Source organism: Coturnix japonica, chromosome 2, assembly GCF_054131305.1.
Source record: "Coturnix japonica strain WE chromosome 2, WE-NBRP24, whole genome shotgun sequence".
NCBI lineage: Eukaryota > Metazoa > Chordata > Aves > Galliformes > Phasianidae > Coturnix > Coturnix japonica.
Window position 1 is genome coordinate 83,442,814 of NC_140664.1, and position 12,896 is coordinate 83,455,709.

The 12,896-nt window shown below is 44.4% G+C and overlaps 1 protein-coding gene across 1 annotated transcript; it reads right to left on the minus strand.

Moving 5' to 3' along the window:
* Window positions 1-304: 304 nt before the first annotated feature.
* On the minus strand, window positions 305-7,731 carry LOC146762002 (uncharacterized). The gene is made up of 4 exons (XM_085539232.1): window positions 5,380-7,731; window positions 5,147-5,278; window positions 2,464-5,003; window positions 305-2,378 (listed from the first exon to the last, which is right to left on the minus strand). Exons 1-4 carry the CDS (start codon window positions 7,280-7,282, stop codon window positions 696-698), a joined length of 6,258 nt encoding a protein of 2,085 aa, XP_085395358.1. The 5' UTR covers window positions 7,283-7,731; the 3' UTR covers window positions 305-695.
* Between the last annotated feature and the right edge of the window lie 5,165 nt (window positions 7,732-12,896).

Below are 12,896 nucleotides of genomic sequence, written 5' to 3' on the forward strand. Positions count from 1 at the left end.
TTTCAGGATACAAACTTCCCTCAGGTTCTTCTACATTCTACCTAGGAATCTATGTCAGAGGAATATTATCTTTTCCCTCTGAAAATTGTAAATAAATACTGTAGCTTTGTCCTCTCCTTTCCTCTCCTCTCCTCATCATTTCCTTTTTCTTTTTCCAGGACTAGGGATAAAACACACTTTTTAGAGAACAAGAGAATGATTTACAGTGAAATACCTGTCCAGTTGAGTTGACAACTGTTACCTTTATCTTGTCAGTGTTCTCTGGAAGTTTGCAGCTTGACCAATTACTGATATGACACCAATATGATGAGCAGTAAAATGGCGATTTATTGAAGCTAACACACGTATATATACCCTATGCCCTTCGTGTACGCCCACTGGAAACGTATACACCATATATCTTGATGGCATGGGGATGGACCTATCTCGTCACAGCCCGAAAAGCGCACACTCGCCTAATACAACATTTCCCCCTCCCCATGCCAAGAAAGCCTTATCCCGTTACAACGCGAACGCTAGTCCTAATCTAAATTATATAAAGGTGTTAGTCCTTATCTAAACAAGTAATTTATAAAGGGAGATATGCAGATTGCAAAGCATGCAGAGATAAACGATGCTATATCTAACAATATTAGTAGTTTCTAACTAATACGTTCAAGGCATCTTTGGTTATATTATAACATTCATCCTTCTGCTCAGAGTTTCGCGTATAACCGCTGGAGCTCCATTTTCTCATTGAACACTCCTTCTATCATACGTTGTAAACAATCTTGTAGACATCTAAATATACATGGCACACATATCATTAATGCAAGAAATATAAGAAGCCCTATCACTAATGCCTTAAGTAGCTGTTTGAGCCATGGCCCAATACCTCCAAACAGACTTCCCAACCAATCTCCAAAAGGATCATCCTGGATGCCAACCTTCTTGGTGTGTTCTTGTAACCACTCCAACTTCTTGTGCAACGACTCACTATGATCACTCAAGTTAAAACAACACATCCCTTCAAAGTCCTTACACCCATGACCTTGTGCCAGAAGTAAGAAATCAATTGCCGCTCTGTTTTGGAGCACAGCGTGTCTAATGCTCTCTACATCTATAAGCAAATCTGAGAGTAGCCGAGAGGTAACATTAGCCTGTTTAACAGTCCAACAGGCCAATCTCTCGATTTCTTTTAAAGCGTGTGCAGCAGCCACCCCGGGAGCAAGGAAAGAAGCAAAGACTCTAGCAGTGGGTCCCCATAACCTTACGTCGTCCCCGCAGTCAGGCTCCAGAGCATGCATATCCCTTTTGGCTCGCGAATGATTAGATGCCTTATAGATCTCAAAGATACTTGGGGATAAGATAGTCAATTTCCCCAGATAGCAAGGACCTCCTACTGGGTTCTTAGGAATCCCTTGCCAAGCACGATCCCCACAAATAAGAAATATCCCTGGTGGTAAGGCTTTTGCTGTATCATTGTTCCAAAGTTCTCCCATGAACGAAAATGATCCTTTGGGGATAGGGAAAACACAACAACCTGTGTTGAATGCCATATCTTCACAGTCGACCTTTCGGACAGACCCATCCGTCCTGCTAATATTAACAATCTCACCTATTGAGACGTTTATAGGACAATCTCCAGAACGATAAGGCACCGATCCGTTAGGGTAAAACCCACAATATCCTCCATCAATATCAAAGGTCTCATCATCACGGGGATACACAAGGGTATAGGGGACAGTTTGATTAGTTTTCGGGTCCCAGTAGGGGCCCTCTGGACCAAGAAGTTGCTGCCTAGTCAGAGACAACCTTTTCATTGAGCCAAAGATCATGCACCCAGGGGACAACCATTGTGAGCTATTGTTGTCCCAAGTATCATTTTGTACCATTTGTGAGCCAAGTAAATCCAGCTGCTGGGGCTCCTCGGGAAGAGTGATGTTTAACCTACAAATAGTACAAGCCATTTTCCTTCCGAGATAGTATACGGAATCATTTCCCAGCCACCTCCAAGTTCTTTCTAGTCCGTTGCAGAACCGCAAACAGCCACTCTTTTTCCCAAGGTAACCCTTAAACGCAGAGTCATCCCATTCTGGGACCCCTATAAGGCATGTTTGAAAGGGTGACGTAGCTGACTGTAATGCAAGACAAAAGTCTGTTCTTCCTGTCTGATTAGCCCATGTAACCCATAAGTTCCCCGGTTGTTGAATCAAATGAATGCCCCCCACCGGCGACCAACACAGACACAAAAGGCACAACAGCATTAGCATGGTAGTTCTCGTTGGCAGCAAGGGTTGTTTCTCTGAGTTCTCAGGTTTCTTTTTCTTCGGTATCCACGAGAAAGTCCTTCTGGGCTCCTTTGGTTCGGGATTCATTGGGCGTCCGATCAGCAGGTCCTATAAGAGGATACTCAGCTCTTGTTAAGTCCCTGATGATTTCTTTTTTGCCACCAATCTCTGGCTTAATTTTTCTTGATGGCACCCAACGTATATCTCCCGTATCCTTGCGTTTTATTGCTGCGTATCCCCTTCCCCAGACCAATATGGACCATCCCGACTCCCAGGACCCATTGTCCAACTTAACCTTTACTGGTGGGCCTTCCTCGATAATTTTCGGCTGCCAATGTCTCTGTATGGGGGTCCTTGAATTTTCCCCTCGCTCAAAATGATTTAATGCATATAGCGCACGGGCCAAAATTTCACCTTGCTGTGATACCGGGATTTTTCCTGAATACCCTTCCCCCTCCCCAAGCACACGAATCTTTTCCTTGAGGAGACGATTGGCCCTTTCTACGATGGCCTGACCCTGTGAGTTTCCCGGAATTCCCGTAGTATGTGTGATATTCCATCGGGCTAGCCACTCTTTGGACGAGTGTGAAACGAAACAAGAACCATTGTCTGTCTTTATGTGGCGCGGCATTCCCAAAACTGCTATGGCCGTGGCCCAGTGGTGTTGCGCTGCTGTAGAATTGGTACGGCCATGTTGGGTAGCCACAATGACAGTAGAAGATGTGTCAATCGTTACAGCGAGCCATTGCCTTGGGGCCATTCGCGGTTCCATTGTGAAGTCTGTCTGCCAGACATCCAGTGGGGCAAGACCACGAGGATTAACCCCTGCCCCCAATGCTGGCGCTGAATTACAGTGCGGACAGGTTTGAACGACCTCCCTCGCAACAGTAACTGGAATGGAGCAGGCCCGAGCCAACGCCTTAGCCCCTATGTGCAATGCAGAATGAAGGTCACGAGCCTCCTGCAGGGTATATATCTGACCCCCAGCCATTCGATCTGCGACATCATTTCCGGCTGTAAAAAATCCTGGGACATCAGAATGGCTACGGACATGGAGGACAGCCACTGGTGCAGTCCTGGCTACTAGAGCGTCCTCTAGCAGGGCTGCAGCCATTGTGTTTGGCTGCCCTTCTTTTCCCATCCGCAAGAGCATCCTAGCTACGAACGCAGAATCAGTAACAATGTTGCAGGGAGTCTGGGGCCAGAGGCATAGCGCCACTGCCACTGCCCTGGCTTCAAGCATTTGGACGCTTGCCATACTATCGGATATCAACTTTGATTCCCATTCACCAGCAGGACCCCGCCAAACAGCCACCCCCTGGCCTGTCGCAGACGAGGCATCAGTGAAAATCGTGGGACCATCCACGGGGATGTCCAATACCCTAATTCGCAGTGATATTTGGAGAGGTCTCGCCAGATCGAAAATTGGCAGCGAGTCTGAATAGCTAAACTTGCCACTGAAGTCATACACAGCCAATGAGACCTCATCTGGCAGAGGCTGAACATTCCGAAAGGTCCCTGGCAAGTATATGACGTCCAGGTCCTTCCCAAAGGCTCTCACTGCTGTGAGGCGAGCCTTTCGGAGCAAAGATGATAACTGCTCCAACCACGGAGTGAACGCTCTTACCGGCTGGGCGGAAAACAACCAGCATAACGGACGAGGGCGAGAGCTAAGGGTATGCCCTACCACCGCAGCTGATCCCTGCTGGCATCTTGTTACTGCACCCTCAAGTGGCCGCTCCGAATCCCACCTCGCAAGCGCATTGGTGGAGCATGCAGATAGTATCTCTCGCCAGGCCAACTCCATCTCTGGAGTCCACTGCCTCTCCTCTTGTGGGTTCGACCCCTTCAACTGGTCATAAAAAGGTTTCATAAGACGTGGAGGGATACCGACAGCATTTCTCACCCATTGCATCGCCCCCACTAGTTTTTGCACGTCCCACAAGGTTGTAATGTGAGGCTTTACTTCCAACCCCTCCGGGATCACCGTTGCAGACCCAAACTTATAACCCAGGAACTCAATTCCCGGTTCTCTCTGGATTTTTTCTTGGGAGATAACAAACCCGACAGTTGTAAGCGCGCAGACCACTTGATCCTCCAGAGTCTGCAACCGAGAGTCACATGGTGCAGCAAGCAGCAAATCATCCATATAGTGGGCAATCTGGCAGTCCGGCAATGATCGTCTCACCGGCTCTACAATTTTTCCCACTACAATCTGACAAATCGTAGGTGAACAGACCATACCCTGAGGGAGAACTTTCCACTGGTATCTCTGGGCGGGCCCCCTATTATTCACAACTGGGACCGTAAACGCGAAAGCTTCCCTATCATGTTCAGCCAACGGGATGGAAAAGAAGCAATCTTTGAGGTCAATGACCATCAAAGGCCACCCCTCTGGAATAGCTGATAGTAAAGGTCCCCCCTGCTGGACAGGACCAAAGGGAACAAGCTGTACATTGACTGCTCGGAGATCATGTAGTAACCGAAATGACCCAGAGGACTTTCTGATCACAAAAACAGGTGTATTCCAATTACTGAGAGAGGGTTCTACATGGCCTGCCTTAAGTTCTCGTGAGACAAGCTGTATAAGCGCTGTTAATTTATCAGCGGGAAGGGGCCACTGATCCACCCAAACGGGAGAAGCATCCCGTTTCCAACGTAGCGGAATCGCATGTTGCAGCGCTAAATGGTGGACAGTGGCCCTTTCTATAAATTTGTCAACTGCACCCCCAACTGAAGGAGAACATCTCTACCCAGAATGGAACCACTAATTGGGGCTATAGTGGGGGTCGTAAAGACAGTCCTCTCGATGGAGCCATCCCTCCCTATAAGCGAGAGCTCTACCCCTGCATCAGCCATACAGGTGGACACCTCACCCCCCACCCCCATGAGAACTCTCCACGTAAAGGTCTTCGGCCACTCCTGTGGCCAATCGTCTGTCGCAATGACAGTAATATCCGCACCGGAGTCCAATAAAGCCATAAAAAACACCGTTCTAGGTCCCGATACTGGGGTCTCAGGATCAAATGTCATCATGACCTTAACCAATGGGCGCTTGCCTAGGTCCATAGCTAATGCCACGGTGGGAGTTGTGCTCGTAGCCCGGTTTAAGGAAGTGGGAAGGAGCCCCGGGCCATCGGCGCCCTCCCGTTCCCGTTTCCCTGCATCGTGATTTTAAGTTTTCGGCACTGACGCGCGGCATGTCCAGCCCCACCACACCACTGACACTTCTTGTCCGGTCCCTGGAATTCCTTCTGATTAAACCTCATAGGGCATTGGGCTTTAAGGTGACCAAGCTGTCCACACTTAAAGCACGGGCCCTTATCCTTATTTTCCCCAACTCGAGAGGCTGCCATTACTGCAGCAGCCATTCCCTGCATGGCAGTTACAAAGCCCTCATTAGTCAATGGTGCATTTTTCTGATGATCTAGCACGTACTTGATGATCTCTCCTGGAGTGTTCAAAGTCCCAGGTGCCGCCCTTATAATCTGTTGAATGTCTGGCAGCGATTTTTGTTTAAGACAATCTATCACGACTAAAGATTGGACCCCCTTTGGGAGGTCAGACCCCTCCACCGCACGGATCAAGCGATTCGCAAAATCAGAGAATGGCTCGGAGGGCTCCTGTTTGATGTCTGTCCATGGGAGCACAGGCTCTGCAACCTTAGCCACCATCCGCAGAGCCTGAAGGGCTGCGGTCGTGAGCGCTGCCAACTCCCCTGCTCTAAGCGCATTCGCCTGGCCCTCCGGGGATCCCACCATGCCATCTGCTAACCCCTGAAGACGCGCAAGAGTCGTCTTGTCTTTTCGACCCTGGCCATTAGCCGGATGGTTATTATCGCGGGTCGCAGCGGCTACCACAACTTGAAGCAGCCTATTCCACTCGTCGTACCATAAGGTATATTGAACAGGCTCAAGGATGACACGCATAAGGCTGACCACATCATAAGGCAGAAGACTAGAGGCCATGAGAGCCTCAACTGCTGCCATAGTCACTGGAGAGCGCAAGCCTTTGTTTTTGACCAAATCTGCAAGGCGAGTGACTGCCTTAGAGTTTAAAGGGGTCCAAGCTGTACCCTCTGTATTCACTGTTACTGGAAAGGCAAACGTATCCGTCACATCGGCTGCTCTGAGATCCTCCCTCACCCGAGCCCAGTCAGTGAGTGTGGGCGGGCTCCACGGGCCAGATGCCACAGGACCACACCCCTCCTGGGCGTGTCCCGGGGCAGTCTGCATCGAAGTGCTACGCCCACATCCAGTGCCCTGCTGGGCGGAGTGATCCGCCCCTTCAGGGGAGTGGCTAGAACAACAGGCAGGACCAGACAGTAACGAAGTACCACCCCCTCCCTCCCCTTGCTGGGCGGAGTGATCCGCCCCTTCAGGGGAGTGACTAGAGCAACAGGCAGAACCTGGCAGTGAGACAGTACCATCCTCCCCCACTGCCCTCTTATCAGTTGTGCAGAGAGCAACAGTACATTCCACCGAGGGTCCCCCTCCCCCTTCATCCATAAATGATTTTAATGAAGGATATAGTCTTCGTGCTGGATAGGGAGGTGGGGGCGGGGTGTACTCTGGAGCTGAGTGGTCTTGTTCAACTTCCTCCTTCTTTGTTCTTGAAGGTGTTACGTCAGTTGGAGCCAAGGGGGTCGGCGCCATCTTCTCCTCCTTTGGATCTGTAGGAGAGATGAGACCCCCCCCGGTTCCCCTCGCCCCCAACCCCAACAGTTCCCTAGCCCGATCCCCCGCAATCTTCTCTTCCCTTGCCGCCTTAAGCGCCTCCAAGACTAATCCCCAGACCCTGAACTCTGTAACTTTTCGGGTGGCCAGCACCCTTTGTGAAAGCGCCATTGTGAGCGCATCCCAGTTATTGGGATCATATAAATCAGAGGGAGATGTTAACATCCCCTCCTTCTCTAGCAGCGAAAGAACTGCAGCAATCTCCTTCTTAGAAGGAACATCCTTCCCACAGTGAGTTTTACATGCATGCAGAATCACCTTAATAACGGCTTCCATGTCGCCTCTGGCCAAACGTATCCCACCTGGCCCCAACCTGGCGCTTCCCCAACCGTACCGAGGGGGTTCCGAGCTCTCCCTACTGCCTGACGAAGAGTTATGGCCAATCCTCCCGTCCCAGTCTTTCACCACTCCGCGAGTAAATAATTACCGCTCCGCAGTGAGAACCTTCGCCGTTAGAATTATAGCTGCTCCACTTCCAATCACGTCGGGGTCACCATTTGTTACCTTTATCTTGTCAGTGTTCTCTGGAAGTTTGCAGCTTGACCAATTACTGATATGACACCAATATGATGAGCAGTAAAATGGCGATTTATTGAAGCTAACACACGTATATATACCCTATGCCCTTCGTGTACGCCCACTGGAAACGTATACACCATATATCTTGATGGCATGGGGATGGACCTATCTCGTCACAGCCCGAAAAGCGCACACTCGCCTAATACAACAGACAACCTACAACTGTCATGATAAAGGTAGCTCATTGTAGAAAATATGCCATGTCTGGTTGTAAGAAAACGTGCAGGAATGTCTTGTCTGTCAGTTAGGACCTCAATGAAATCCTGTGAAATTAGTGAGAAGACGCCAGTGACTTTATACACAGTGAACTGTGGTATAAACTAGAATGTTACTGTGAGATGTCAGGGTAAATTTAATGTTTAGTCTCTGAGTTGCCTACTAAAACAATTTGCTCTTACATGGAGTCTTGAACATGAATTAAAAAAAATTATGAAAACAAAAATATTCTCATGCATGTCTTAAAGAACAAGTTTGATATTCGAAGATAGATTAATAAATTTTTCAGCTCTCTAGTTACAAAAAAATGTACATTATTACAATATAACTTCTTAATTTCAAGAACGTGATCTATGGGAGAGCTTATTTCAGAGCCTATTGTTGTGGCCAGCATACAGGGTGAAAAGAACAAAGCCAAGGACATAGTTTGCATTCTGCATTTAAACAACATTTGATTAGGTGATAACAGTATTAATTACTCACTGAAAGTCAAACAGACTAGGTAATCAAAAATGTATTTGCTGCAGTGACATTTCTATTGTCATGAGAAAATAGATGGCAGACAAAACACTTTGAAGAGGGAACCTGAATAAACTGGGGCTCCTGTCTATGTAAGAAATACTTCTAGATGGTAGAGTGATTCCATTACCATACCATTACAGAATACCTGGCTTAGAAAACATCAATGTAAAGTCTGCACACCCTCCTACCAGAGGAAAAAACAAACTTAGCATTATTACATGCATTGACATGTAACATCTGCACAGAAATAACTGAGATGAAATCCCAGACAATTCAAAATATTATGCTGAAGTTATTGTTCAGCTACATATTAGTAGAATTTGTTCTTTTGGGATATTGCTGCTTGCTGTATTCTTTTGAGCATATGACTAGAGCTATTGTTTGTAGCAGTGATGCTGTTTGAAAACAAAGAAAAATTTTACGGTGAAGCAGATCAATGCCACTGATGTAAAATTATAGCATTTTTTTAAGAAATCCATGACAAATAATGCATAATGTTTTTATCAATGGACTGCAAATAAGGTATTATATGTAGAATGAAGCTCAGCACGTTCTCTTACAGTAGCACAGTATCTGCATCTCATGGAATTCGTCTTTCTTGTTAAAAACAAAGTCTCACCTCTGATAAAATGTCAGTTTGTTCATTTAGAAGGACAAGCTGAAAATTATTTAATATATATTTGTTTACTATTTGAAGTTAATTTCAGTTACCACTTTCTGAATTTTCATTCAAAATAAGTGTAAGTGTTATTACAGCAATGCCATCCAGGAAGTAAATAATGATAATACCTGTGTTCTGCAGTGTTCATTTTGTAATATGTTTTTATTTATTGCCTCTCTGTGTAGCAGTGTGAGGTCAGTGCTTAGTTCAGTCTCTTCTGAGAACAGTTGTAGAAACAAGGCTTCTGCTTGTAATTTTCAGTTTCTGCCAGAAATGTAACACTGAGGAATGTATCTTCTTATTCAAGAGGATGGCAAGGAGCCATTTTGGAAGATGAGATGGAAGAAAAGTGTAATCTGCTAGGATGCTGATAATACAGATTTCACAGAATTTCAGAATTATAGGAGTTGGAAAGGGCATCCAGAGGTCATAGAGTCCAACTATCTGCTAAAGCAGGTTCCCGAGAGGTGGTTGCACAGGTAGGCATCTGGATGAGTCTTGAATGTCTCCAGAGGAGACTCCACAACCTCTCTGGGCAGGCTGTTCCCAGTGCTCTGCCATCCTCAAAAATAAAGAAGCCTTTCTTCATGTTCATGTAGAACTTTCTATGTTCCAGTTTGTGCCCACTGTCCCTTGTCCTGTTGCTCGTGACCACTGAAAAATCTGACCCCATACTCTTTACTCCCCATCCTTCATATATTTATAAGCATTGTTATTGCTTCTTCAGGCTGAATGGTTCCCAGGTCTCTCAGCCTTTCCTAATACAGAAGATGCTCCAGACCTCTAATCATCTTGCTTTTTATGGTGCCCTATGTGTGATACTTTTCTTTTGCTTAGTGTGTTATTTAATTTCAATTTTCATTCTATTTAGTTCTGCCAAAGGCAACTTCGCTTCGTTTTTGCATCTAGTTATTAGAATCATTACATTAATACCAGGCTCTTGTCACAATTTCTATTACAACAGCTGTTCCACACAAGTAATTAAGCATCTATGCAGTAGTTTCTTCATTGCTGATTGCCATTTTCCATTCTGTTGCTACAATTAGACTAATAATTTACACATGTACAGTGCCTTTCATGCATAGGATCTTGAACAATTAACTGTCATGACCTCCTCCAATGCAGATAAAATACCAATTTATTCACCTTCCCATGTAGAACAGCTGGCAGTGTCTGCTTGGAGCCTGGTTTGGTTACAGAAGCAGAAAGTACCAAAGGCAAGTGAGCAATAGCAGTGGTTCCAAAATTTGCTTTAAATTGAAAATGAAAGGGCAAAGAGAGACACTTGAATTAGATCATTGCTAAGCAAGAGGGAAGAAGAAGAAGTTCAGAGGAAGATAAAAGAACTAATATATACTAATAACTAATAAATTACTAATATAGGAGGGTGCTGTAGGATCCTGAAGGACTTTGGGCTTATCAGAAAATTGATCTACAGGTAAGTGACATAACCTTCCTATCATATGCATGAATACAGAGATAAGGAAAAGCTTTGTATAAGTTTATAATATACAGAAATATTGGAAGCAGTTCTGTCCATCTTTGTTAGGCAGTGCCATTGTATGCATAAGTTTTTCATTAGTGCAGCTACTTGCATGAAAAAAAATCATGGATTAGACTGAAGTAGCTGTTCTTCAACTACCAAGTTATTTAGCTGAAGTTTGTTCAAGGTTGAGTACAGTCACCCATTCTCTCTGTGTTGTGCTGTCAGTCACTGAGGCACAGGTTAAACAATTTTATATAAGTATACTGAGAACTGTACTGATATTCAGCAGTGTTGTCATGGTCATGGACTTCATGAAGTGCAGTGCAAGAATCCCAGGGTTCTTGACTCTGGATACAGCTAAATGGGATGTGGACCTTGGCAGTAGAGCTGAATATTCTTTCTGCTTCTCCCTCATGTTCCTTCCCTCTATTGTCTCTTGGCTGAAGCCGAGGAGATACCTAGGTAACACTACAATTATAGTGAGTATATGACAGTAATATCAAATATCCCAGATCCTTTATTCTTCAGGGTTCATTTTCTAACCAAGATCAATTCAGTGTCTGGATTGCAGAAGATCTCTTCAGACAGTTGTTTGGATATCATCAAACTGTATCATCACAATGACCATAACTGGGAAGATCTTTGGTCCTTAACCATCAATACATAAGGCATCCTGTAATGTCATTCAACTGAAAATAATCTCTATTTAACTACCCACTGGCATCATCTGACTGTTAGTCACTGTTGCAGAAAATTGTTAAGTATTAGGAAAGCTTATTTTTAGCTCTTCAGACATGAATTCTCTTGATGTTTTAACATACTTCTCAATGTTTATTTTTAAAAAGGTGTAGTTGGTATGTGATTTCCAAATGCTTTTGCTCTGAGTTTTGACTGGTGCATACAGAAGCAACATCTGAAATTCAAGATTCACGCATATGATCCCTAGCTGTTTTTGTGAGGTTTATTTTTTTTTTTGAGGGGGGGGGGGGCATTTCTTTTCTTTTTTTCTGTAACCGAAGACAGCTAGAAGTAGATAATTCTCTGCAAGGTCAAGATGGATGAGAATATATGTATTTTCATCTCAGAAACAAGTAATTCTTCTTGGCAACACCCTGTTAAGCTTACTGAAAGAGGAGTTAGATTTCTGGGTTACCGAGTGAGGCTTGGAAACAAAAAATAGAGATTAGAGTTTCACAGCCACCTTTTCTGTCAATTTCCTCTCTGACATCTATCAGTCACCTTTTACCTGCCTCCATCAAGTGCCTTCTCAATTTGTATTTATACAAAGCTGATCCCGTAGCCATTATCCTAGCTGAGGCACATGGGATGGACATCCACAGCACAAAACGTGAGCTGAAGCAGTATGAAATAAAATCCAATTTAGGACTTTATCTGAATTATAGTCTCACAGATCAAAGAGTGAGGGGATTATGTGTCAGTACAGACAAGAGATAGAACCTCTAGATACCAAAAACAAACATAGCAATTGTAATACTGAAATCTTAATATTCAAATGTCATACATGGGATTCCACATGTGTGTGTTTCTTCATGTGCCATTTTATTAAAATGTGTATAATAACATGCAAATTAACCAGTCAGTTATTCAAGAATGGTTCTACACTGGAGATAGAATAGTAAAAAAATTGGAATGCAAAGAGCTGGTTTTGTGTTTTCAGATCAATTTGCCAGCTTGCATTTGCTCTCATTCACTCCACAAACTGCAAAATAGTTTCAGATATTGATAGGTAAATGATCTTGATGAAATTAAACAGAAATATTTCCTATATATTGTTTCCCCATCCGAATTTGCTCCTCTTCTATGGTGGCAAATAGCATCATAAACAAGATTTCTACCATTCATGTTCCTCAGTTTGAACTGGAGAATTGCGGTGGTGACCTATGAGTTACCCTGAAGGAAATTCCCCATGCAACAACTGTACAAAAGTTCACCAGGAATCTAAATAAAACACTGTTTCCTCAGTTTTTAGGAGTGCTACATAGAATACATTTGAGCTGAATAAAAAGTGCTGAAGTTAACTACTACAAACTGCTGTCACAGACCTTGTTTTGATAATGAGTTGTGAATAATGAAGTCGATATTTGCCTTCTCTAGCAGGCAAGGAGAATTTTCCAATGTAAAATTTACTCTTCCTGCTGTACTTATGTGATGGCAACATGACTAGCATTCATATCCTCCCTTTTCTTTGAGGAAGAAACAATTTTGGTAATCTTGTCATCTTTAAAACATGCCAGGGATGGGTCTCTATTGAAGCTTTTGGTTGTTAAAACATACCAGAATTGTGAAGGAAATATTTATACGTATTTCCAGAAACTGAATACTTCACAAACGCTTTGCATCTCTAGAGCCAATGGCTTGTTAAAACAAATTAGAATTCACTTTTCTAAACAGGGAGACTTACATCA

Excerpts from the sequence above, each read along its gene's own strand:
- LOC146762002 (XM_085539232.1), bottom strand. The coding sequence starts at position 7,282 with ATGGAAGCCGTTATTAAGGTGATTCTGCATGCATGTAAAACTCACTGT. Across the intron at positions 5,279-5,379 it reads GGGCTCCTTCCCACTTCCTT|TATCGGGACCTAGAACGGTG; the intron begins AAACCGGGCTAC and ends CTGAGACCCCAG. Across the intron at positions 2,379-2,463 it reads ATACGGGAGATATACGTTGG|GACCTGCTGATCGGACGCCC; the intron begins GTGCCATCAAGA and ends ATCCTCTTATAG.